The 24,750-nt window shown below is 47.0% G+C and overlaps 1 protein-coding gene across 1 annotated transcript in view; it reads left to right on the top strand.

Annotated features, from left to right (window-relative positions):
• The window catches only part of LOC119395588 (kinesin-like protein KIFC1), a 273,777-nt gene that overhangs the window by 232,927 nt on the left and 16,100 nt on the right, over positions 1 to 24,750 (top strand). The window contains exons 12-14 of the mRNA XM_037662566.2: positions 78 to 216; positions 8,175 to 8,314; positions 12,833 to 12,982. Coding sequence (XP_037518494.1) covers positions 78 to 216; positions 8,175 to 8,314; positions 12,833 to 12,982 — 429 coding nt within the window. The remainder of the gene's footprint in view (positions 1 to 77; positions 217 to 8,174; positions 8,315 to 12,832; positions 12,983 to 24,750) is intronic.

The following is a 24,750-nucleotide window of genomic DNA, read 5'->3' as shown; positions in this document are numbered from 1 at the left end:
CATTAGTTATGGTCCTTTTCACAAGAGTTTCTTCCTTGTAGTTAAACAGCCCACTCGTTCCCACTGTTCTTCTTCAGATCAGCCAGCTGCTGCAGTGTGCACGAAAGAACCGTGCGGTAGCGGCCACCAAGTGCAACGAGCGGTCCTCCCGGTCCCACTCAGTCTTTCGCCTTGACATTGTTGGCCACAACAGTCACAGCGGTGTGGGTTGTCGGGGTAAGTGTTCTCATGGCCAGGGGCCTCAAACTATTTTTAAAGAGAATATATTCTGTGGATAGACGGTGGAGCTCTGATCATCGTGGCCAGGCTTTTGTAGTGGAGTGCAACTCTCTTTTCAGGTAAAACAGTTGGTCGGCTGTCCCCTTGACAACATCAAGAAAATTGCCAGGGTTGAGAATCTGTGTATTACATTACTGTAAATAGCCAAACGTCTTTCTTGTACAGCTGCTGCGGTGGCCTACTGGTTACGGTGCTCAGCTGCTGACCCAAAAGATGCAGGTTCAATCCCGGCTGCAAGAATCGTATTTCCGTGGAGGTGAAGTGCTAGAGGTGACTTCAGTGCAAAGTGATCTGGAGCCCTCCACTACGGCGTGCCTTTGTGGGAAACTAGTTAGCACACTGGAAGCAGGCAAATATCGTGCGATTCGGCACAGTTCCACTTGCAGCTGAAAAATGTCCGCATTAGCTTTCTTTCATTGGTGTTCAATTCAATTCAAGAACTTCTTTATTCATACCAAAGATATAAACATACCTGCCAAGTCTCCCGGATTACCCGGGAGACTCCCGGATTTTGAACGTTTCTCCCGGTTCTACGGGTCATAGGAAAATATCCCGAAAATCCAGTTTTGCCCCGCGCGTCCAGTGCTTTGTCTGGCCACATGAGCAAAGTTGTCTGGCCATATCTGGCCACATCCTAAATGTGTTACAGGTTATATCAGCCGTTAATATTTCTTAGATGATGCGTTTCTGTACACACAAAATCTTGCCCGACGAAATAGCTGGTAAGCAAGCGACGACAGGCCTCGCGTGTGGAGCAATGTTATCGCATGTGCCCTTCGCGCGACGGTGACGGCCGGGTCGTTTCATCTCTGCTTCAACCGCGTTCGTCCCTAGCGCTAGCGCGCTTTTACTCGCACGTGAAACAGACTATGCGTAAGCGATGTTATCGGTTTGGACTCTGTACAGATCTGCAGTGACTGCAAAATCCCGCTGACAGTGTCCATATAATTGCTATACTCGCGGACCACTTTTCTTGGCAATGAAGGGAAGGCTAGAGAGCCGAACAACGCGTGTGCTACCGCTGAAGATTATAGTCCCAAAATTGCGTCCGTGTTTTCTGCTTGAGAATAAAAAAACATTACTTTATTTTCTACGGGGCGCTGTTTGAAAAGAGAGTCAGCGTGCACCAAGGATATATTTATATTTGTTTCGCTTTATGCAGTGTCATTTCGCGTTTTTGCACCTCCAAAAACGTCGCACCTTTTACGTGCACCTCACAGTCAAAATGGCGTCTGTGCTTTCAGGTGAGCGCTCGTCACCCTCCAGCTTTTCCGACGATGCACCAAGGGAGGCTATGACGAATTTCACTAACAAATGGCTGTCTAAGCCTGGGACGGCCGCTCGAATAATCAAATGGCCGTCACAGGAGGTAGGAAGGTTCACAAACCAAAACTAAGTTCGAAACGCGCGCCGAACCGGACTATTCGCGGAACAGTACATGTGCAGTAGCTCCGCCCCCGTAGCCTTTGCTTCATTGCCAAGAAAAGTTGTCCGCGAGTATATCGTGCTATCGCAGTAACCCCCCCCCCCTTCGTTGAGTGGATCTCCCGGATTCCGTTTCTCCAAACTTGGCAAGTATGTACAAACATGGGGGTCGAATATACAGAAGGTCCCATAGCACAAGGCTGGAAGGGCACCTCCTGTCAGAAAATTACATGTTGATAAGTACAAAAAAAATGGCAACAAAACGGCGTTAAATAATCATTCATAGTTAAAAAAACAACGCAAACGTACAGCAAAGAAATGGCACTGAAAAGGGCAATAAAACAACTGTGAGTAATTATACACAGCTATGTAAACAACGCAAAAGTACATGAGTAATAAATACAACAGTAGTGCCTACAGTAGTGATCTAAACGTAAGGAAATGAAGATATAGCAATACGGATTACTTATGAGTGAACAATAAGATGAACAAGTTCATTTTTAAGCACTCCTAAGTGTAATTGCTTTGTGCTGAGTGGTATTAAGTTCCAGGTTTTTATAGCTGCAAATGTGGCTGTATGTTTGGTGTAGTTAGTACGTACATGCTGTAGTAAAATGCTGTTGTTTGAGGCAAGCCTAGTGGGATTAGAGTTGAAAAAATGTAATTTCTCCGAGACATCGGCTGTTATGGTACCTTTAAGAAAATCAAAGAATTCCCAGTTTATACTTGATTAGTATTCCATGTTGCTGAAGAAGTGAAGACGCGCATGTGATCGGTGAACGGAATGTTAGGATGCGAATGACTTGTTTTGGAGACGTGGAGGGATGCCCATGATGTGATGTGGATGAAGGCGTAGTACAGTTTAAGCAGTGTCTGCAAGTTGAACAATGGTCGTACTTTAATTACTACAGTAAAACCTCGTTAATTCGGAGGCCTCGGGACCGAGAAAAATATCCCAATTAAGCGGGATTCCCAATTATCCGAAACAACGCGAAATCAAAGAAATCAGCCAGAAAACGTGATGTACGGAAGTCACACCTTTATTGTGGCAAGTCAGCCTACTTGGAGAAAAATTCCTCCATGCGTGACTGACGCGTTCAGTAGTTCCCAGCACTGAAAGTCATATTTTCCAGCCTGTCAATGAGGCGCAGCATCTCAGCCTCGCCGCCGTTGCACTCGACGAAGCTGCGCACAACTTTCAAGGCATCGATGACATCCGCCAAAGGGGGTGCTCGGTAGGGCTCGTCATCGCTGTCAACATTAGAGGCCGAATCGGTCGATCTCGCAGCTATCTCGCTGTCGATGTCGGCGTAACACGTCTGCACTGTGCACTCGACATTTGCGTACTCGGAGAATCCGATTGGAGTGCACTCCTCGTCCGCGTGCAAAGCCTCATATCGAGCGCAGAGAGTCTCCCCTTCTTCATCAAACGGGCAAGTGACAGCGGTGACAGCAAACTCAGCGGAGGTTGCCTCTTCTTTCACAAAACCGGCGTGCTCAAAACACCGTCGAATAACGGTGGCCTCCACCTGCCTCCATGCGTGAACAATGAGGCAAATACCACCGAGGAGGTCAATGTTATACTCCTTTCCGTTGTCACAGCAAAGGAGCATTCGCTTCAACAGATTGTAGCGATATATTTTCCTGGTATGGTGTATGACGCCCTGGTCCATCGGCTGCGATAGCGACGTCGTGTTCGGGGGTAGAAAGACCAGCCTGATTGCCTGCAGGTTCTGAATGTCGCCGTGAGCTGGGCAATTATCGACGACGAACAAAACGCTGCGCCCTGCGGCCGCAAACTTGCGGTCAAGGTGCCGCACGTATTCTTCAAAGAGTGCAGCCGTCATCCAAGCTTTCTTGTTGTTTTTATAGATCAGGTCATCCTTGGATGGCAGTCGGGCATTTTTGAAACAACGAGGCTTTTCTGTCTTCCCAATAACAAGCAGTGGCAGCTTGTGCTCACCGCACATGCTTGCACCAAACAAAACAGTGATTCTATCTTTGTTCTGTTTCCGCCCCTTAATGTCTGCCTCCTTCAAAGCGAACGTCTTCGTAGGCAACATTTTGTAGAACAGAGCAGCTTCATCAAGGTTGTAAACATCTGCTGCTTCGTACTTGGCGAGTAGTGGAGCCAAGGTGTGCTGCTTCCAGCCGTCGACAACAGACTGATCCGCGCTGCCACTCTCGCCACAAACAGTCACGAATGTCAGGTTGTTGCGCTCCTTAAATCGGCAAAACCATCCATTGCTGCATTTAAACTCAGAATGTCCAAGTTGCAGCGCCAGCTGGTTGGCCTTCTCACGCAATATGGTCCCATTCACAGGAAGGTGTGCTGCGTTGGCTTTCTGCAGCCAGTCGATCAGAGCTGCTTCAACGTCGGCGTACGTAGGCGGGCGTACTCGTGTACGCTTTGACGAGTGCGTCTTGCTGTAAGCATCGAGAATTTTCTCCTTATTCTTGATGATGTTGCACAGCGTTGACAGAGGCGCGTGGTGCTTTTCGGCGAGAGCCGTTTTCGACGCCGTCGACTTGCTGGCCTCTTCAATTAAGCACACCTTTTCGTGCAGGGACAAGCTCTTGTACTTCGGCATCTTCCTTCCAAGCACACCTCAATCAACTAATTCACAGGGAAGACACTCAAGCGGAGACAGGAGACAAATGGAGCAGTCGCACCGAATCGCACAATGCTCGCCAGCCGACATCCAAATGGCACAAAGACTCCACAAAACATTCACTTCGCTAGAGTGGCTAACATCGCTGTTGAGATGATGATGATCATGATCGCAACCGCACGCATCGCCGCCTGGCAATTGCTAAAACATGGCGTCTACGACGTATTTCCGGTAAAAAAAAACATGGCCTTCGAGATCCATACATCAAAAAAAAAATGCATGTTTTAGTTACAGCCTCCGAGATTCGCAACACCCTTTGCATATCTTGGAAGTCGCGGCCAAGTGTGCCAATTAACCGGGAAGTCGCAGACTGGCCGCACCAATTATCCGGTTATATTTACATGTAAAAATTTGGGACCGCGCAAATAATACAAACTATCCGGGATTCCCAATTAACCGAGTACAAATTACCGAGGTTTTACTGTATTCCGATATCTTCTGCCGTATCTGCGAAATGTGGTTAGTGTACTCCCAAAAATGTGCACTTATTAGTACTAAGAGGGCTGTGGCCATTTATACTTATAACGGGTGTAGGTGAAAGAGAGTTGAGACTTGAATGGAAGGCAATGAACTGTGTTTTATTGGCATTAATTACTAAACCGTTAGCTTTGCACCAGTCGTGAATGTTACCGAAGTCAGTGGCTGACTTATTAGTTAGTGCGTCGATGGATTTGTCACTGGTGACTATTGTTGTATCGTCGGCATACAAGAAAGGTTGACTGTGTGTTATATTAGCCGTTAGGTCATTAATATCAATTAAGAATAAAAGCGGGTCCAGTATGGAACCTTGCGGGACACCTTTGTCAATAGATGTGGAAAGGATGTTAGAAATACAAGCAGCTTGCTGTCTGTTGGTTATCAGCTCGTGCGCACTGCCTACGATGCCTATTGAGTTAAGTTTAGCTAATAGAATCAAAGGCCTTAGAAAGGTCAATAGACCGATCTCACCAGATGATCTGCGCATGCGCGAGTTTCCGACAGCGGCACTGCCGCCATCTTAGTTGGAGTACTCCGAGCACTGCTGGTGCGGCTGCGTGCTGCAGGTATATTGTCGTTCGGCATGAATCCTTGGCACAGCAGACAATTGAACGCTGTGGTAAACTGTCTTGGGACTTCTAATGTATGTTATTTTACTTCAGGTTACACTGCATATCCTAGCGTAAAGAAAAAAAAGAACATCCCACAATGCTAACATGTAGCCAGGTCGTCTCGTTGTGTTGATGCACTCGCGTCGCTTCACTGAATAAGTATTAGTAACAAGAAAAAGGAAATAAGAAATGACATTCCTGTTGTCACGAGAGCAAACATCTTTAGTGACCGTCAGCACGCGAGCAATACAAGTTACAGTGTGCGAAAAATAACTTGCCCAAACTGCGTAGAGCTCTCCATGACTACGAAGACGGGAAAATAACAAACCGATGGGATGAAAAAGAAAAAAGAAAGCTTCTTGCGCTTATTTTTTGTTCAAGCAGTACTTTGCGTGTACACTGTGTTGTCAACGCAGGACTTCGATCACAGTGATGCGTTAAACGTGAATGAGACGGTCGCCGTGAAGCAGGTTAGAGGCGCATCCGCGGGGCGACGACTGGCCGCATGCAGTTTGCGAACGTCACGGAAATCTTGTGAACGGCAAAATATTTCCTGCCGCACAAGGGATCGATGAGGCGTAAGAGGCTTTGGTGACACACACAATGCGGCGGATTAGCAGTAGCCCGCTCAGGCCGGCGCTGCCGGCCTCGACGGGTGGCTGGGCGCCGATATCGTCGCTAGGCCTACCGCTTCGAAACTGAAGTGTACAGTACGTTAATAAGAGCCGCCTACACTCATATAAGAAGGTCAGCTTTGCTACCGCTGTTGCCGTGTTACGTTGCTTTCGCGATATCACATTTTGAAAGGAATAGGGCAATCCCGGCGACGAAGTGGGCTGCGATGCCGGCACTGTCGAGCTTTCACCGTGCACTCCATGGCGCGAGCTGTACACAGCATGCAGTTATAAGTTTGGCTTGTATCACAGGTCTCGTTCATGTTAGACACTTGACAGTCGTCATCACTTTTGATGAGAGGTCGGTTTATATATCGCTGTATACTCAAGCGATCTCTGTTTTGCCCGGAAAGCACGTTGTATCCAGTCTGTTGGCGCTGGCGGCGGTCGCCTCGGCGAGGGGATCGAGCACATGTTGTATGAAGTTTTGCTGTCGCTGATCGGCCCATCATTCGCGCAGAAAGCTTGTTATGACACAGTAGAGCACTGCTAAATTACCATGCATTATACACACGGAATTCACAAACACGTTGAACAATACATTGAAAGTGCGAGTTGCCACTCCGTCCGACTTCGTTGTCGCACGCATTCCTGTCGGAGCTTGACATCCTTTGAAAACGCGTAAATTATGAGTCCTTTTGCTTCAGGTTGCTGTTGTGACATCCCAGCACGTGAACCCAACCATCGCGACTCATCCAAATACGGCCGCTAAAGCTAGTTAATGCAGCTCGCCGATGCACCAGCTGTAGGCAGCTGAACGTACCGAGTACTCCAAGTACCGGCATGCACTGCGGCAGCGGTGGCATAGTGCAACTCGCGGTGAGATCAGTCTATCAACAGAGCACTGGCAAAACAACCAGAGTCAAGTGCGTGTTTAATGTAAACAGTAAAAGAGAATAGTGCAAAATCTGTCGAATAGACTGCACGAAATCCGAATTGTTTAGTGAATAAAATACAAAACTTGGCTGATATTTCGATAATCATTTTTCAATACACTTCTCTATAATTTTGCTGTATGAAGAAAGAATGGCAATAGGTTGGCAGTTACCAATACAAGTTCTGTCCCTGTTTTTAAAGACTGGAATTATCTTGGCCTTTTTAAGCTGCAATGGAAAGATGCCAGTTTTGAACATCAGGTTAATGATATGGGCTAATGGGGTTGAGATGATGTGGGAGATGCATTTCAGGTGAACAGGCTGAATGTTATCGAGGCGAGCACTTGTTAGTTTAATGCGATTATTTCCACCACTTCACCTCGGCCTTTTGGAAGGAGGTGAAGTGGCATTGAAGGCATTCCCTGGCTGGTAATTATGACGAGGCAAGAAGGGTAGGTGTTAGCACAGTATTTGTTGAAGGTGTTTGCAATGTCGTCTGTGTTCCTAAGCACAGCCTCTGATGACTCTAATTCAGGTATAGAGGGTGCATCTAATGATCTGTTAAGAAATGAATTACCAGCATTAAGTATCCTGTTAGTATAATGAACCTTTCTAGCGTCTTTCAGGACTTTATCAAGTATGTTGCAGTACTTCTTATAACACGATTGCAGGGCAGCATTGAAAGGTTGTTTTTTTTTAGCTTTTTTATATAAATTGTCTTTACTTCGCAAGCTCTTCATTAAGTCAGCTGTGAGCCCTGGGTTGTGTGGGGCTGGAAAGTTCTTGCGACATTTGACAAGGCTAGTAGTGGAATCGTCTAAGCACTTTTTCACGGCAGGTGAAAAAGAATTAAAAGCGGCTTCTGGGTCACTGAGCAGCTCTAAAAAAGGCCATTCTATGGCTTCCAACACGCTTGACAAAACTTGTTTTATCAAATCTATTTTTTTTTTTCAAATGAGCTTAGCTGATTTGGTGTGACACATTCAAATCGACAAAATACGAGGTAGTGGTCCACGTAGGCACATTTTTCTCCTTTTGGCATGCACCCTGTAGAAAGTGCAGCAGAGCACAGGCACTGTGGAAGGTGCAGTGTTTGTGCAGCTCTCAGTAGAAAGTGTACTTGAAGTTATTCTCGGGGGTGACTCCTTGCCGTCTGTGCAGGGCGCCTGAACTTGGTGGATTTGGCTGGCAGCGAACGCCTCTCCGAATCTCAGTCGGAAGGGGCACGCCTGCGCGAGGCACAGAACATCAATCGCTCACTTGCCAACCTTGGCAATGTCATCCTCGCACTCTCGAACCGGGTTAGTCTTCTTCTTTTTCTGGTTGTATAAGTATTTAAGTCTATGTATTGTCACGAGTTTCGCATCAACAGTCATGGCCTTCGAGATTAAAGGCCGAAATTGCAACGAAATTTCGCAAACCTCAAAAAGCAGATTTATGCCCCGCCACGGTGGTCTAGTGGTTATGGCGCTCGACTGCTGACCCGAAGGTCGCGGGATCGAATCCCGGCCGCGGCGGCTGCATTTTCGATGGAGGCAAAAATGTTTGAGGCCCGTGTACTTAGATTTAGGTGCACATTAAAGAACCCCAGGTGGTCGAAATTTCCGGGGCCCTCCACTACGGCGTCTCTCATAATCATATGGTGGTTTTGGGACGTTAAACCCCAGATATTATAAAAAGCCGATTTATAGGCAGTCTGGCTGGAGATAATGCTGCCTGCCAAATTTCACCTTCAAAACGCAAGTGGTTACCTAAGAAAAAAACCTGCCAACAACGCAATTTTTGATACCGAAAGTAGAAAAAACGACGCCATTACAGCCGACTGGAAGTGACTCAGACCGCAGCCCAACAGAACGACTGATGCAGGCGAATCGTCTGCTCTGTGCTCCGAAGTATTCGCTTCGCAGCCGCGCCACAGAGTTTTCTTTTTAGATGGTAACGAAGAAACAAAGTATGTAAACATCCACCGTGAAGAAAACACGGATACATGCCCATAAAGCGTTCCTCTAAGCAATGACTGCCGCTTCGCACCTATCGTCTCGCCCTACACTGTGTTGGAGAACTCGCTGGTTCACAATAAATGATGCTGCTGGTTTACACATCGGGTATTCTCGCTTCGTTGATAGGCTACGGATGGTAAGACAGCGTTGTTTTCGATATTGATGCTAGGTTTGGCACACTCCCATGTCCACCGAAAGCGTCGCTGCATTTCTGTAAACCCTTGTCTGACTGCGCCTAAGACTTTTACATTATATCTAATGTAGCACAATTTGTTTTCTTAACATACACTCACGTGCTTGAATTCCTTTCAACCGAGCACGAATACATTTCTGTTGAAATTTGCTGCTTTTGCCACTCGCAACTAGAAGTGAGCCGATCAGCTTTTGGAGCTTTTATTATTCGCATGTAGATGGTGCAGCTAGTCTAGCGCTTTGCAGGGCGTTGTTTTTACCTGCTTACGCGTCTTTCGAATAGCGTTACGCTAGATTTTAGCGTGCGAAACACGCTAACGCAAGCAGTTTACGCTATACTAAAGCTGTCTAATACAAATACCTCTTGTTGCTGGTGCTTCTCCAACGCTGGTCAGGGCTTCGCGCTGTTGGGTTTGCAGTGGCTAAATATTAAAGGCACTGCGTCAGGAATCAAAATTCTTTTCAGTTTAAAAAGTATTTGGGCAAAAAGACACCGGTCGTACATAAAGACGTCATCCTTAAAGTGCGCCGCGTATTGGCCTCGAGATCTTGGAGTGGCGCCCTGTCGCGTGTGACGTCAGAGCGAGGACTCCGCTCTCAACCGCGCTGCAGCAGCCGCTGCTCCTGTATGCGGATCGTCTGCTTCAGGCGGGAACATTGTCGAACGAACAGCCTCGCGACGGTCAACTAACGCCTACAACGAATGTTTTCGGGTGTAATCTTGAACTTGTTTTAGTTGCGGCCCAATCGGCAGGGCCAAGAAATCCCCCGGATGGCCGACGAGTGCGCCGATGCCACCGTCCGCATTGCTGGTAAGAAAGTGAAACCATGTGAGTGTTCTCGCTCGTTATCGTGTTTCCGCCGTACGATACTAATTAGTTTGGGTGTTTCTTTCGATATTTCAGTAAGCGTGCCGTTCTCCAGCATCTACAAGTATGTAGATAAAGCTTGTGAAAGGTCGCGGTGCCTCATCGAGGGCGAGGCGGTGTACGACGCAGGCCACGTTGGTGAATGCGCGGTCGATGCCGTCAACGGAGATCGCATCACCGTTGCAGCTCTCGTCTGCAAACAAGTGTGCAAGTGCCGCCTTGTTGCACACCCCCCTGCTGATGCCCATGATCGCAGTTTTCCCGTAATGTTGGTTCAGTGAGAACGATATTACGTCGGATTGAAAGCTGGGCAAGTTGGTAACGATTCATAGTTGGTCGAGGTAAACAGCGCAAAAAACGAAGACAGAGTAAAGGAGGGACACAACACGAGCGCTGTTTTATACATTTTTTTTTTTTTTTGCGCATGCTCTCACAAGGCAAGGGAAAAAAATGGAGATATTTCATTGTCATGGAGGGCCAAAAAAAGAAAACGCTTCTGTGTGGCACGAGGCAACTATCTTAACAACGTTAGCGGTTACTATAATCTAAAAAAAGATATTTCATTGTCATGGAGGGCAATTGACTGCTGACTGACGCAATTTTGCCCTGCCTTTTGAATTCTGTGGGCCTCGAATATTTCCCTTGTCAGCTGGTCCCGGTGGCGGAAAAGAACCCTCGTTCTCGTGTTGTGTCCCTCCTTTACTCTGTCTTCGTTTTTTGCGCTGTTTACCTCGACCGATATTACGTCGTAGTTCATATTATTAATACCTCACAGGGCCGTCGCATGGGTATTACAATATAACAAATAGTTAATCGTTGATTATACCACGCACAGGGCCACACAGATTAACGTGGCAAAGGCAAGCTGGATCCAGTTTCACGCCACGCAGCCAAACGAAAAGCTTAAAGAGCTCTGCTTTTAAAAAAAAGTGTCTGCACTGCCTCGGGTGAAAACTTTTAGAGAATGTGCACTACACAGCAGCAACAGGTTTCGCTTATGACTTTATGATAAGCACTCTGCTAGGCGCGCGCTTGCCTTTATAAGTAAAATACGTATGTACACCATCCAAATGCAGCCGTAGTCTCAGATATCCTGCGCCGCTCAGCTGAGCTCACGAGGCGCGCTTACGTGCGAGGCGATTCGGAGGCCCCGTCGTCGGCTCCTTCTCTAGGGGCCTTCGCGGCAGGTTGTGGGACGGTACCGCACCTGGTGTAAGTCGCCTATGCTTATAGCTTGCGTGCAATAAACGGCTTAAATATTGGCGAGGCGATTAAACGCGGTCACAAGCTTACCTAAGAGTGGCGCGCACGGTGGGTAGCAGAAGTCACTGTCCGCGAAGTGATTGCTGCACACGGTCGATGAAGGCGTGGGGCGCATTCCCATTCTTAGCTTGACGATCCACTCCTTCTTCAGCTTCGGGTCCTTAGAGTAGTTGTGAAAGCTAACGGCTTTTTCGCGAGCGGACGAACTACACTGAGGCACAGAGCAGTACTTCACCATTGCGCAGATCTCGCCGCGGAGACAAGCGGCCGCAGTTTTAAGAAACAAAGAGCTGTAGTTATAAATGAATGTTAAAAGCAGTCCCGTGGTTGTTTGAACAGCGTCAGTAGCCACCATACGCAAGATAACAACTGAACTGCTTTTGAAAAACCAAAAAGACGCGTACCATCAAGGAAAAAAGTAAGGACAGGACAGAAAGGGCGTCGCCCTTTCTGTCCTGTCCTTACTTTTTTCCTTGATGGTACGCGTCTTTTTGGTTTTTCAGTAAGCATGTACCAACTAGCCCAACAAAAAGTTCTATTAAGTTACATTTCTTCTATAGTGGGCCCTGCCTTCTGTTCCCCTCTTTCTAATTCGGAAGACGCCCTTTCTGTCCTGTCCTTACTTTTTTCCTTGATGGTACGCGTCTTTTTGGTTTTTCAGTAAGCATGTACCAACTAGCCCAACAAAAAGTTCTATTATGAACTGCTTTTTTATTGAGATTTACCACAACGGTGGTTTCAACACGGCGCTGGGCCTATGTAGCAGACGAAAGTGCGCGAATCCCCGCTCTGACGTCATACAAGCGCCGTTCGCAGCGCCGCCATCGGTCACACACCAGGCCAATAGTACCGTGCTCTTCGATAGCTCACATTCCTTTCACCTCACTGCGATAACCCGCAGCTATTGGAGCTTTACGTTTTTTGGAAGAGCGTGAAAGCTGGTCCCGTCAGTAACATATGTGTTCTAGCAGCCTACGGCCCTGCATTTCCTCCTACAAAAGAGTTAGCTCGTAGAGGAGCGTCACGCAGAAAAGAAAGGGATTTGGTTGCAACGAGTTCTGCTGGTTCTGCTCCCGAGCAGCTGTGAGCTGCGATTCACGTCATTTCCGTTTGTGTCCGATTTGCCCGGGCACACCGCTAGGGATCCGTGTCGTTTGCTAGCTTATAATTAGAGCACCGATTATAAATGAAGTACGCGACTGCAAGGTTTTTCACCGATTATCATTACTTACCCAACGTATACTACGCATTCCGAGCTAATTCTGTCCAAGTCAGATTTCGTTGCAGTTGGCCTTCAAAGATAATAATGCTGCAGCGTCAGTCATGAAAGGTGGATCTATAAGCGTCATCACTCCCTCGCCTCCCTATTTTTGTCGTGTCAAAAAAACATTGAGGGATTCGCCGGCACTCTGCAGAAGCCGTTGAGGTTGCCAGAGAACCCCTGGGTTAGACCCTAGGGACTCCATCGGTGCTGTCCTTTGTGTGTGCCACGCAGGATGACCATGTGCCATACCGCAACTCGAAGCTCACGCATTTGCTGATGGACAGCCTTGGTGGGAACAGCAAGACACTGATGCTCCTCAACATCTCTCCGCGCGAGGAGAACATCAGTGAGACGATCAACTCGCTCCGCTTTGCCACCAAGGTAAGCATGTTGACTGCTTACACTGCTGGTGCACCAGTACTCTCTATTCTGCCTGCTTAAATGGCACTGGGGTGGTTCCAGCCCAGAACATTCTTGTTCTGGCACCCAAGACACACAGCTCCCCATCTTCATCTTACCACCAATGTGCTTTTTCTCATCATGATCGGCCTATAACCAAAGTGCGCACATGTAATCTTCATTACTGATGGTTCACCATGTTGTCTGTAGTCGGGAAGCTCATTGTTCTTGATCAGAAACTGCTGCTAAAGCTTAGACAGGTGATTTGTTTCCCAAGTCGCCATGCTTATTGTAATGCAGCGCATGCTTGCGATGCAATTGGTTTTAGGTGCGTTGTCACTCAAATGAGCATTTGGATATGCAAAAGTTTGCTTGATATTTTGCTAAAAAGTGTTCAATCGCACTGCGCAAGGTGCTTCAGTATGTCTATAGTGACGCCCAGCCTAAGTGCCCCTGTAGCACCAGTCTGGCACGAAGTGGTGGCGCTGCCACTCGCTCGCATTGAAGTGCACGTCTTGATTGCGAAACTGAGCCACAAATAACAAAGCTTTGGTTTGTGCTAGTTGGTCAAACATACTTATGCATATGTCTAGGTGCAAGTCAGACGAGGACAAAGAACACTGTATACGCTACAAATGCAGTAGAACCTTGTTGATACATTTCCGAAAAAATGCGAAAAATAAGCGTACCATCCGGGAAACCGTACGATCCGAATACAGTAAAAATTGATGCTGACAAGCCCCATATTAAGGTGCATAGGCAAAAAACGTAATGGGACTCTTTGATTTCTTGAACTTCTGGCAGCCAGAGATTAGCCAGCTAGTTCTGGTCTTGACAGGAAACAATGTCGTGGCCACGTGTGGTGGAATCTTGAGACAACCCAAAGATTGCAAAATCGAACGCTGGGACAACCAGTGTAAACGTAAAGAAACTAGGGATGGGCAAATATTCGGGCATTTCGAATATTCGAATGAATATTAAAGTATTCGAATTCGCTTCGACACGAATTGACATTATTCGGAATTTCGAAATATTCGAAATGAACGAATATATGTATATATTTGACCACACATAACTCTCTGTAAAGGTGGTTTCACTGCAGTGTCTGGTTGCTGTGCCGTGAAACCACCCATTCAGGGAAAATCTGCACTGCTGCGAATCCACACTTGAAGGTTAAATGTACGTATCTTTTTCTTTTAGTTTAAAAGCATGTTATATGGGCTTATATGCGCTAAGTCTAGTAATTTTTAAATTGTAACGCATTGTACCACTTATAACTTGCACCCTACTGCTTTTCTAATTTTTATACTATTTCAAGGTTTCTTCCACTTCATTTCAAACCAAAAAAGTGACATTCACTCATACCTAGTTCCAATTCTTAAGAATATTGTGCAAGGGTCATGACAAAAATGCTCATTTTTCTTAATAATATGTGCTGAGTACTATTCGAACTATTCGATTCGAAATTATTCGACCAAATCACCATTCGCTTCGGATTTGCTTCGAACCTCAAATTTACTATTCGCCCATCCCTAAAAGAAACGCTACCACCATGGCAGCAAACGAAAGCTTGCGTTGCATGAGCGTCGGTTCTTTCTGCATTGCCGCTCGGAAATATGGGGCTAGGTTTGCCGAAGTGCGGAAGTGATATTGTCGAGCATACTCATTGGGGATACGATCACGCAAGTTCGCAAGGTTACGCGCGATTCACCCCATCTGTGAAGAAAACTGCCGCGCCTTCTGCTTAACAAGCTCAACTCTGCGCAGTGCATGTAGGAATCGCAGTACAACACTATGCGAAATCTCGCAGAAGTGACAGTGTCCCCAAAAGCGACAACTTCTTGCAGTTGTCGCGTACTGTGTCGCACATGCGCGCTGATCAGTTTGCGTTCTGTCTTGAGACATGCAGCGGTACGTTTGCTGCCACTTGTAATCGCACCATCTCGCATGGCGGAACAGGCTTAGAAGATAACGCCAGTCATAATGGCAACCAAAGGTGAAGTCCCCAAGCGCCTGCACTGCGATCCGTTGAGGCCTCACAAAGATGGCGGCAAGCGCGCATCATCTCATTTTGGTATCTGATAGCCAGAAACCTTCCAGATTTATTCCTGAACAAATTTGTCCTGGCAGATTCTGGCGACCCGCAGGTAGGCAGAACTGTCCAGCCAAAGCAAAACGAACGCCGACTGGAAGTGCACCCGAAAAATGAACGCTCTCTGGGAGAAGAGTGTGGAGGAAATGTCTTATCGGCCATATCCACTGGGCACAATGGTAGCATTGCTATGGTTACGGGGCACGGCATGTTGTGGGCAGCGGCGGCGTGTGCGTTTCCGTAGGTCTCGTACCAAACCATGGTGGACTGGACAAACGACAGCATCCTTTCTTTGTGACGGATTGTTAGCTGCGCAGTATTCTCCCAGCTGTTGTTGTAGTCATGGGGTCTGAACAAAAGTGTGTGGAACGAATACGTATCTACGTACCGTGCTACGGATGAAGGATTTGCAGTGCTCAACGAAATCATGCTAAGTGCTACAGAAAAGACATTTTTTTACAGCCGTTTGAAGATTTTGACTGCCAGCGTGGCTGCCTGCCATTGGATCGGTGTGTGGTTGACAGAGAGTAGTGGCTGAGGGGACGGTTGAGTAATCCAGAGAAGACGCGGAGGGGACAAATGAGCAAAGCAGAGCAGGTGCAGAGGGTGGGAAATTAGGCACTGCAGGGAAGCAGTCTGCCACTTAGCGCTTCACACGAGAGGGCCCTTTTTGCACACCTGAAGGAGACTTTCTGAAGCAAGGTGTGTGACCGGGCTAGTTGGTATTCTATAGTGACGTGAACAGCGCGTATAATACACAATGCTAGTTCTCGTCGGTTCTTCGTCCTTGTGTATTATACGCGCTGTTCACGTCACTATGGTGACTTTCTGGCTGCAGAACGTATCATGCAACCGCCGTTTCCCGTGGTGCTGAGCGTTACTGCCAAATAATCGTATTTGCCGGGAACGTGTTACACATAGCTCTATTGGGTTGTCTTTAGATTTCACAATTTCGAGCGTAGGAGCCGGGAAATTGTACTATGCGCGAACGTATCGAGGTTCTACTGTAACGCGTAACTGGGCTCACGTGTCCGTTATAAAACGCCGTTTGAACAGCCAATATCGACATTGATCGCCAAAAAAAAAGCCAGATAAGTAACTCTCATTTCGAAACAGTGCAAAAGACTAAAGACAGAGAAGAAGACCAACATGAGTGTCAAGTCTTGTTCTGTGCCTTTTGCGCTGTTTCAAAATGAACGCAAACCAACTAGCCCAACTCTCCCTTTTGCTGCAAGTAACCCTCAGCCTACAAAACTTCCTAACTCCATCCAACCCCCTTGTTGCACGTCAAGCTTGCGAGTGTGCTCAGCAGAGCCACTGTGTGTGCACGTCCACAAATTGCACAATGACGACTCTGGAGCGCCTCTGCCACTTGAGTTTCTGGCTGCTGACGGACAAGGCAGTGCGGATGGATCTAAACTGCAATGCAAAATTATTTCTCTAAGTTATTAAACTCTGTAAATTAGTCGGAAGACAACTGTATGCAGATTCGCAGAAGCGCAGTTCTTTTTCGTGGAACCCAATTTGAAAAGCCCTGCCAGTGGTGGAGGATCCAAGGCAGTTGGGTGGTCGTCTGCATAGGGGCGGTCACTCTCCTGCCTCCTTTTGAAAACTGTATGGGCCATGCTCACCTCTTCACTAATGCTTAACTGCAACAAACATCGGATACTATGTGGCTGTGAAGCCAACATACAACATTATTTGGTGCCATTGAAGGCTCTGGCTGTTGGTCCTCGTTTTCCTCAGAGCAGTATTTCCTGTTTGCAGACTAATGAGAATGTGCACTGAAAAGCTGCAGTCTTGTTGTTGTACTGATTTAAGTGATCCCAAAACTCCATTATGCCTGCCCCAAAACTGCTTTTCTTCCTGCAACTGGCTGGACCACTACTGCCATCCCCACAGCAGAATATGTGAAACGTGTGAGCTTATATGTATTGTGCAGTAGGCTACATCACTGGGAAAGCTGCCATAATGCTAGCGTAATTTGTCATGTGTGTTCCATTCTTTTATGTAGTCTTAGACGTCTGTTTGCAATTCATACATTTGGCACTGCACTCTTTCAACTTTGCTGTTGAACTGCCAGGAATTGTGAAACAATCTCAATTTCCCTAGAAAAAATGCTTAGTCCAGCACATGGGCTTTCAACCTGGGTTCTGCAGAACCCAAAGATTCCGTGAAGGGCATATTAGAGATCTGTGGTCAGAATGAATGCAACCCACTCCCATTTAGCACCTAATTTGACTTGGACAAGGAAAATTTGCATCCCATCTTGTGTCGTCCTTGAAATGGGCAACACAAAAACAAGGACACAAGAAAAGGTACAACACACCGCAGCTTTTTTTTTATGTCCTTATTTTTGCGCTGCCCATTTATTTATTTACAGAATACTGTCAACCCTCCTTGAGGGTTATTACAGGAGTGGAAAAGATACAAACATTATGCAAGCAAAGTAATGCAGTGGCCAATACAAGAGTACATAAGAATAAAACGCACACAAGAGTAATGACATCATCACGTGCACGCGTCACAATCATGGGAATTACTAATGTACACAACATACAAGCATAGCAATACATTGCGTACAACAAAAAGATGAAGAAGATAAAATAAAACGTTAGAGTGCGAATAGCAAAAATTTTGGGTGCGAAGCGAATTCGAATAATAAAGATTGAGTGCGAATCGAATCGAATAACTTTAGAATAATTTTCGAATATTTCTCCAACATTTTTCGAATAATTCGAAGTGAAATTACAGAAAAAGTTGCAAAGAATCCCTAAGTATGTTCTGGTGAGATAGCAACATGAAAGTGCTTCTTTTCGCTAGGTTGATGAAGCGCTGGTGGGGTCATATTTCATAGTTGTCTTTCTTATCAAGAATGAGGCAATGTAGAGGCCGAATTGTATTTATGTACATGATTTGGTGCAACCAAAGTGTTGCCGACAACACTTTACACGTGATAGGCAGAGATGCCATTTCCTCAGCCTCTCCTCCTCTTTCAACTTCTGTGGAAGCCAAACTAATGTGGTGGACAAGGATGTGCTCCCTTCAAGTCCGGAGTTCCAAATCTGCCTCGTAGACGTCCATATATAAGAACATCTGAAATTTTGGATGCTAAAAAGCTTCGGCTTCCAATTTTTCGGACTTCCTGCCCAAATTTCAGGTCCAAAACAGCATTAATTGAGCCCCCAACTCTGCCACATGTTTCTTCTCCATGTTGGAACCAGCGTTTTCTTGAGTTAACACATTTGCGACCGTAGCAGAGCTTGAAAGGCAGCTTTGCCGCAATACAGGGGTGTGATGGGGCGAAGCATATTGAATATCTAGGGACCACTTTCAATCGCATGTTGACTGTCTCTTGGCAAAGTTCGACCGTAACCGAGCTTGAAAGGCAGCTTTGCCGCAATACGAGAGTGTAATGAGCTGAAGCACATTGAAAATCTAGGGACCACTTCCAATCGGACGTTGACTGTCTCTTGCCAAAGTTCGACTGTAAAGGAGCTTGAAAGGCAGCTTTGCCGCAATATGGGGGTGTGATGAGGTGAAGCATATTGAAAATCTAGGGACCACTTCCAATCGGACTTCGACTCTCTTGGCAAAATTCGACCGTAACGGAGCTTGAAAGGCAGCTTTGCCGCAATACGAGAGTGTAATGAGGTGAAGCATATTAAAAATCTGAAGGGGTCACTTTCAATCGGACGTTGACTGCATTTGTCTTTGGGAAGTTCGAATAGTAAAATTCCAGTGCGAATCGAATCGAATAGCAAACACTATTCGGAAAATATTTGAAATTTCGAATATTCGCACACCCCTAGTGTAAATGCTTTCACCCATACGCGAGTAGGTTAGCACATAGAACTCGGGAGCACCGACATGAGGTTTTCAACACTTTCTAGAAATTTATTAATTGTTGGCTGTGCTACAGTAGCTGAATCAAGCGCATTCCATTCTCTTATTACGCGAGGGAAAAATGAAAAACTGAAGGTATTGATATGGCAGAAATAGTCTTTGAAGATCAGGTCGTGTTTTTGGCGCACTTTCCCTTTTTCTTTTATAGCAGTGAAAGCTGAAGCATTAGTTTTAAAGTGGCCATTCAACAATTGGCAAAAAAACTTCGACCGGTGTATTATTGCTCTATCGCGGAGCTTAGGTAGCTTTGCTTGGTGCAGAAGCTCAGAAGGGAAAGATGTATGACCAATTCTAACTTGCCCAAATCTCAATTCTACATTTTGTATCGCAGGCCGCATCCGTACAACGGCAGTCTGTGGGTAGCGAGAGATCCACACGGTAGCGACACGGAAAACTCGTCGTCTAGTGTGTAGCGAGAGATCCAAACAGTAGCAACACGGAAAACCCGTCGTCTAGTGCGAGCCATGCAATTTGTGCGATTTGCAGCCCTGCAGTGGCGGAGCACTGGCAATTGATGCTTGTGAGTGTAACACATGCGCCGAATCAGTTTGGTATTCTGCGAGATATTACAGTCCAACCCACTTATGATGTTGTCGATTTTAACAATATATCGGTTATAACAATGAGAAGCTGCTGCACTGTGAATTTTTGTACGTTTTCTATGGTAAAATAATTACATCCCGCTAACTACAATGCCCCCATGCCGCATTATCGGTTATAACAATGAAGTAAGGGTGCTAGGCGTCCATGCCGAAAGGGAATGGAACATGAAATCCTTGAAAAGAAAGAAGAAAGCGAAAAATTCGAGCCGCTACAGCCCCGCCGCGCACTCGCACAACAGCAGCTGTCCTGCAGCCTTCTCAGAATCGACAGCCTTGTGTCGCCCTTCCACCCCTCTGAACATGAATGGGCCCACCCATCAAAATACCAATGGACCGCCCCAAGTGCGCTGCCTGCAATCACAGTAAACTCGCTCGCCCCTCATTCTGTGCAGTTCTGCGAACTTGGTGTAAGACAAGCACGGCTGACAGACACGAGGTTTTCTCGTGCCAGGCAGGGAGAAGCACGTGGCTTGACACTTGTGGCAATCTCACCCCAGCATGTCTAAAGCTGATGGGCTGCCGCAGCAACCTTTGTGCAGCACGTCGCCTACAAAGGTCACGCTATCACTGCCAGGGCGCTTGCTGTATCGTACGCATGCGTTTGCCACGAAAGCATTCGTTATGGCATGCCCACTCCGTTCCCGACTACAGTGGCGATGGTGAGCTGCTTTCGTTCATGAAGGCACTGCGTCTGTGCAGCGTGCTTAGCGGTCTCGCTCAAAGAGGCAGCATTAACGGCCCAAAGGCCGCGCCTTTGGGTTATCGCCTATTAAGTATAACCTCATTACAACAGACCTTCACAGTGAAGAGGATTTTGGTCTGTTGTAAAGGGAGTATGTAAAATCCAAGTACTGTTACAACAGACTTTTACGTAAACGCTGAATGGGTCTTATAACCAGAGAAAATTACGAGTCACAAACATAATCTTATTTTTAACGGGGGACCAAAAAAATGCGATTTTTGGAAAATCGCATTTTCAGTTTTTGTAGCCCATTTTCTATCTGATTCCAAAATATCTTCACTGAAAACTACGTAGAAGTGCTATAAAAATTTTTTTTGCGTCTGCCGACTTGGATAAAATTGCGGAAACAGCAAAAAAAAAAAAAAAACAGCGTTTTTCAAAATTATAGCTCGGCAACGGCGCAACCGGACGCCACCATTTTGGACTCGTCGTAAAGAGCATTTCTCCGTGTTCAAGTTCTTTGTTTCAGCTAGCTCCTCCATTCAGTAAAAAGCGTACAAAAAGCACATGTCTGAAGTTCAATTCCAGGCCTCCGATTGGCTGCTGCTGCCGTGATGCCCGCTTCGGGATCGTTGTCTGCTGCTTGTGCATCGCGAGGTCGCGGGTGTCGAAACTTGCGCAACTTAGTGACGCATTCGCACTCGTTCTGTGTTCACGGGTCGACGATAATTTAGAACGCTTTAGTTTGGCAGCTGCAAGCGGAAGCTCAATCATCAGCTTACGATAGCGCGCCGCACTCGTCGTGAACATCGCAGACGTACTCGTTGGACCCGCTGTTAGAGCTAGGTTCTTCTTATCAGCACTTCGGAGCTTATGACGAAGACCACCGCGGGACAACTCTGTACTCGTAATCGAGCATGACATACTCTGAAACATCGGGCACTGCGGCCACGCACTTTGCAAACGAGCTTTCTACTCGATGTCGTGGCTAGGCCTTACTCCGCTGACGGTGGCGATGTACAAGAACAATCGGAACTTTGCGGGCAAGAACATCGCGCTAGCGGACATGTGAAAGCGGAGATAGAGAGAGAAAGAAAAGGTTTATTATGGCAGAAAAGCTGAGAGGTCGGCCTGAATCAGTGTTCTGGCCTGCTACTCAGCATTAGGAAAGGGGAGAGTGGTAGTATAGAGAGGGGAGAGATGTCGATGATGATTATGGAGAAAAGTGGCGACGAAGTAAGTCCTTGAATGTCCAAAAACTATTTACAGTCTCTCGTCGAGCTCTGTATCGCGCAAAAACATGTTCAGCGCTTTCAGAATATCGCACTGATGACATGGTGGTGGTCCCAACAGAACTTTTTCTGAAACTTGTTGCTTCGATGACAACAAGACGGCCGCCATTGAATTTCTTTGTGTGAGGTATCGTGGGCAGACGCACAGGAGGTGTTCGATAGTCTCAATGTCCTTCGAGGCCGCAATGTCCTTCGTCGCAAGCAACGAATCGCCCGCTGGCTCCTCAGAACTGCGGATGGACATTTTGCGCATCGACAGCGGACCCCCTGGCCACGCTCGCCGCGCAGCGACCGCTCGGAGACGCGGTGGCAACGGCTAGCAATTTCGCGCGTCAGCGTCCCAAAACGCAACACTAAGCACGCTGCGCGCCGATTTTTTGACGCTACATCTAGGCATATCTGATCATTGACAGACCGGAGGTCGGCGGCCTTCGTGCTTAAATCGGTACGTCAATATCCGCGGCGCGCTGTTCCCGTCCCGAAAGTATGCTAAGCGATGTTTGAAGTCGGAAGTTATTGAATTTGGTATGTCCGTGGCAGAAAAGTCCGCTCTAAAGGACTCCTGACCACCTTGCTGGCCTGACATTTTAGTCAATTATATCCGAATGTCCGTTGTACTAGAATCCGTTGTAAATGAAGCTCAATCAATGGAACAAATACGGAGGTTGGCGTAATGCCGTAAATTGGTATGTAATATCCGAATGTCTGTTATAAACAGATCCGTTGTAACAAGGTTATACTGTAAATGCACTCAGTACGCAAACAACTGCACCAGGCCACATGCTCTGCCGAGCAGTTAGATGAAGATGCTTTTCTTAAGTGCTGTCAGCGATTAAACTGTACTGGCGCGTTTGCCGCCATCATGCCTCCGCACATTTCCGGTGCTTATCTGTAAAAGATTTTTTTTATTAGCTTCACCCCATTACACTTCGGCAGTGCGGCAGAGCTACCTTTCGAACTCTACTACGGCCGCAGACAGATCGACTTGCGTAAGCACCGGTTCGAACGTACACACGCGGCAGAGGAGGGGGCTTCAATTAAAGGGACCCTGAAACGGTTTTGACGATTATGTACGAACACATTGAGCCGGTAGAACAAGTCCTAAGGATCATTTACAGACCGATTTAAGCTCTGTGCGAAAACTGTGTAATTTATTACAAGGCTTTAAAGCTGCGAATCGCCACCGATCACAGCGGCTCAGCCAAACGCGTTTTCAAACCGCCCACTTCCAGTGCGCGTCGTATTGGAAGCGCGACATCACGCAGGCGGCTGATCTGATTGGATATGTCCAGTACACGTCACTGAACCTCCTGTGGGCAGCGAGCGTCGTCTGCCTGTGTTACAACGTACTCCGTGTTGACGTGAGCTGAGCGAGAGTGTTTATCTTGAGGTTTCTTTTCTTGGACATAATTAATTGCCCCAGCCTTGTTGTGTACCACGTATCTAGCAATTTCTAGCAATTGGTGACTTGTAAAGCTGCGACATCGTGCAATGTTCGTGAGGCATCTGGCGAGCGGAATCCCTTCAGCTCGTCGCTGCAATGAGCGTCGCGCTCTCGCTATCCGTTCAACGCCACGATCCACGTTTTTCTGGCTGTAACTTCACCCCTGAAGACACAACCACATTGCCCGAGTTTACGCTTATCGATGACCGTTCTCGAATTATTTTTGTTTGTCCGCATGCTGTTGCAGATTGTCGCCGTACAGGAGAATAAAATAAGATCTGCTGGTAGTGTGGTGGCACCTGTCGGAGCAGATATCAACCACTCCGCGAGCTTCGTCTTTGTTGGGCCTCCGAGATTACGCGCAACCCGTCGCGAAGCTCAAACCGTCGAGTGCGCTCATGAGAGCGCTGCGATCGCCGGCGATGTCAGAGTGTCTGTGAGTTGAGGGTGCAAGGCAGTGGTGAGGAGGAGGGTATAGATATAAATTCCGTAGCAGCCTTGGTACACAGTGCGTCGCTTAATTTCTGGTGCGAATGATTTGGGGATGCTCCTGCCTAAACGTTGACAAAACTTCAAAAAACCGTTTCAGGGTCCCTTTAATGCAGTTTCGGACATGCAGTTCGTGCAGGTGCAGAAAGTCAGAAAAATCAGATGCCGACGAGTTTGGGCATCCGAAATGTCAAACGTTCTCATACATAGATTAGACGTTTATGGGACATGTGACGGTTCTGCAAAAGCGTCCAAATTTTTAAGCATGTCCAAAAGATCGGAAGTTGACTGTATTTCACTTTTTTGTTTGATGTAAGCCGTTTTATACAATTATCGTTTATAACAATGCAATTTTCGTGGCACTTGATTATTGTTATAAGTGGGTTTGACTGTCCATGCCTTGCTGCACCCATGTCGGGGCTAGGAATTCTGCGATACCAGTCGGCAATCATGGGGGAACCATCTGTAGCAGTGAACATGCGAAAATGTTTCCGAGCGCTGTAAACGTGGTGCTGTATTTGGGTGCTCAAAACAGACTGGAAGTCATCTGGGCTCACCTTTTAACTGGAAAAGTGCCATTTTGTGTGCAAGGACCTACTCTTCCTGGGACACGTCATCAGCCAGTGTGGAGTTTGTGCAGACCCTCAGTCATAGCAAACATTCCTCAGCCCTTCCACAAGAAAGCAGTGTGCCGGTTTCGTGGTCTACATGCCTATTATCGACGTTCTAAAAAGACAGGGCGTGCAAACACGGACACAAGGAAGAAGTCAGGACATCACAAACACCGACTAACAACTGAAGAGACGCACAACGGCTGAAAAGAAAGAAGGCACGAAAACTTATCTGCGCATGCCCGTGCAACAGGCGAACCTATCAATCCGGCACGCGTGGCGGTCTACGTGGAAGATAACTGTTAAGGCATTTGATTTCATCTTTATGCAAGTTAATCGACGGTTGGCTCACGCATGCGCTACCACTATTCTCAATATGCCATGCTTCAATCATCAGGCGCGTTTCTTCATTTCTATGACGGTACAACACTGCGCATTCATCGAATTTTGGCGTGCACTTACAATCTCGACAATGTAAAGATAGATTAGAAGGTGAGCCTCCCGTTAGCGATCTCTTATGTTCCAACAATCTCTGGTTAATGCATCGGCCCGTTTGTCCTACGTAGAAGCGACCGCAGCTGAAAGGGACCTTATACACCACTCTTGTACGGCAATAAGTGAATTTGTTGGTG

Source organism: Rhipicephalus sanguineus, chromosome 6 (assembly GCF_013339695.2).
Source record: "Rhipicephalus sanguineus isolate Rsan-2018 chromosome 6, BIME_Rsan_1.4, whole genome shotgun sequence".
NCBI lineage: Eukaryota > Metazoa > Arthropoda > Arachnida > Ixodida > Ixodidae > Rhipicephalus > Rhipicephalus sanguineus.
The sequence above is the reverse complement of the archived record's forward strand: the minus strand, read 5'-3'. Positions and strand labels throughout refer to the sequence as shown.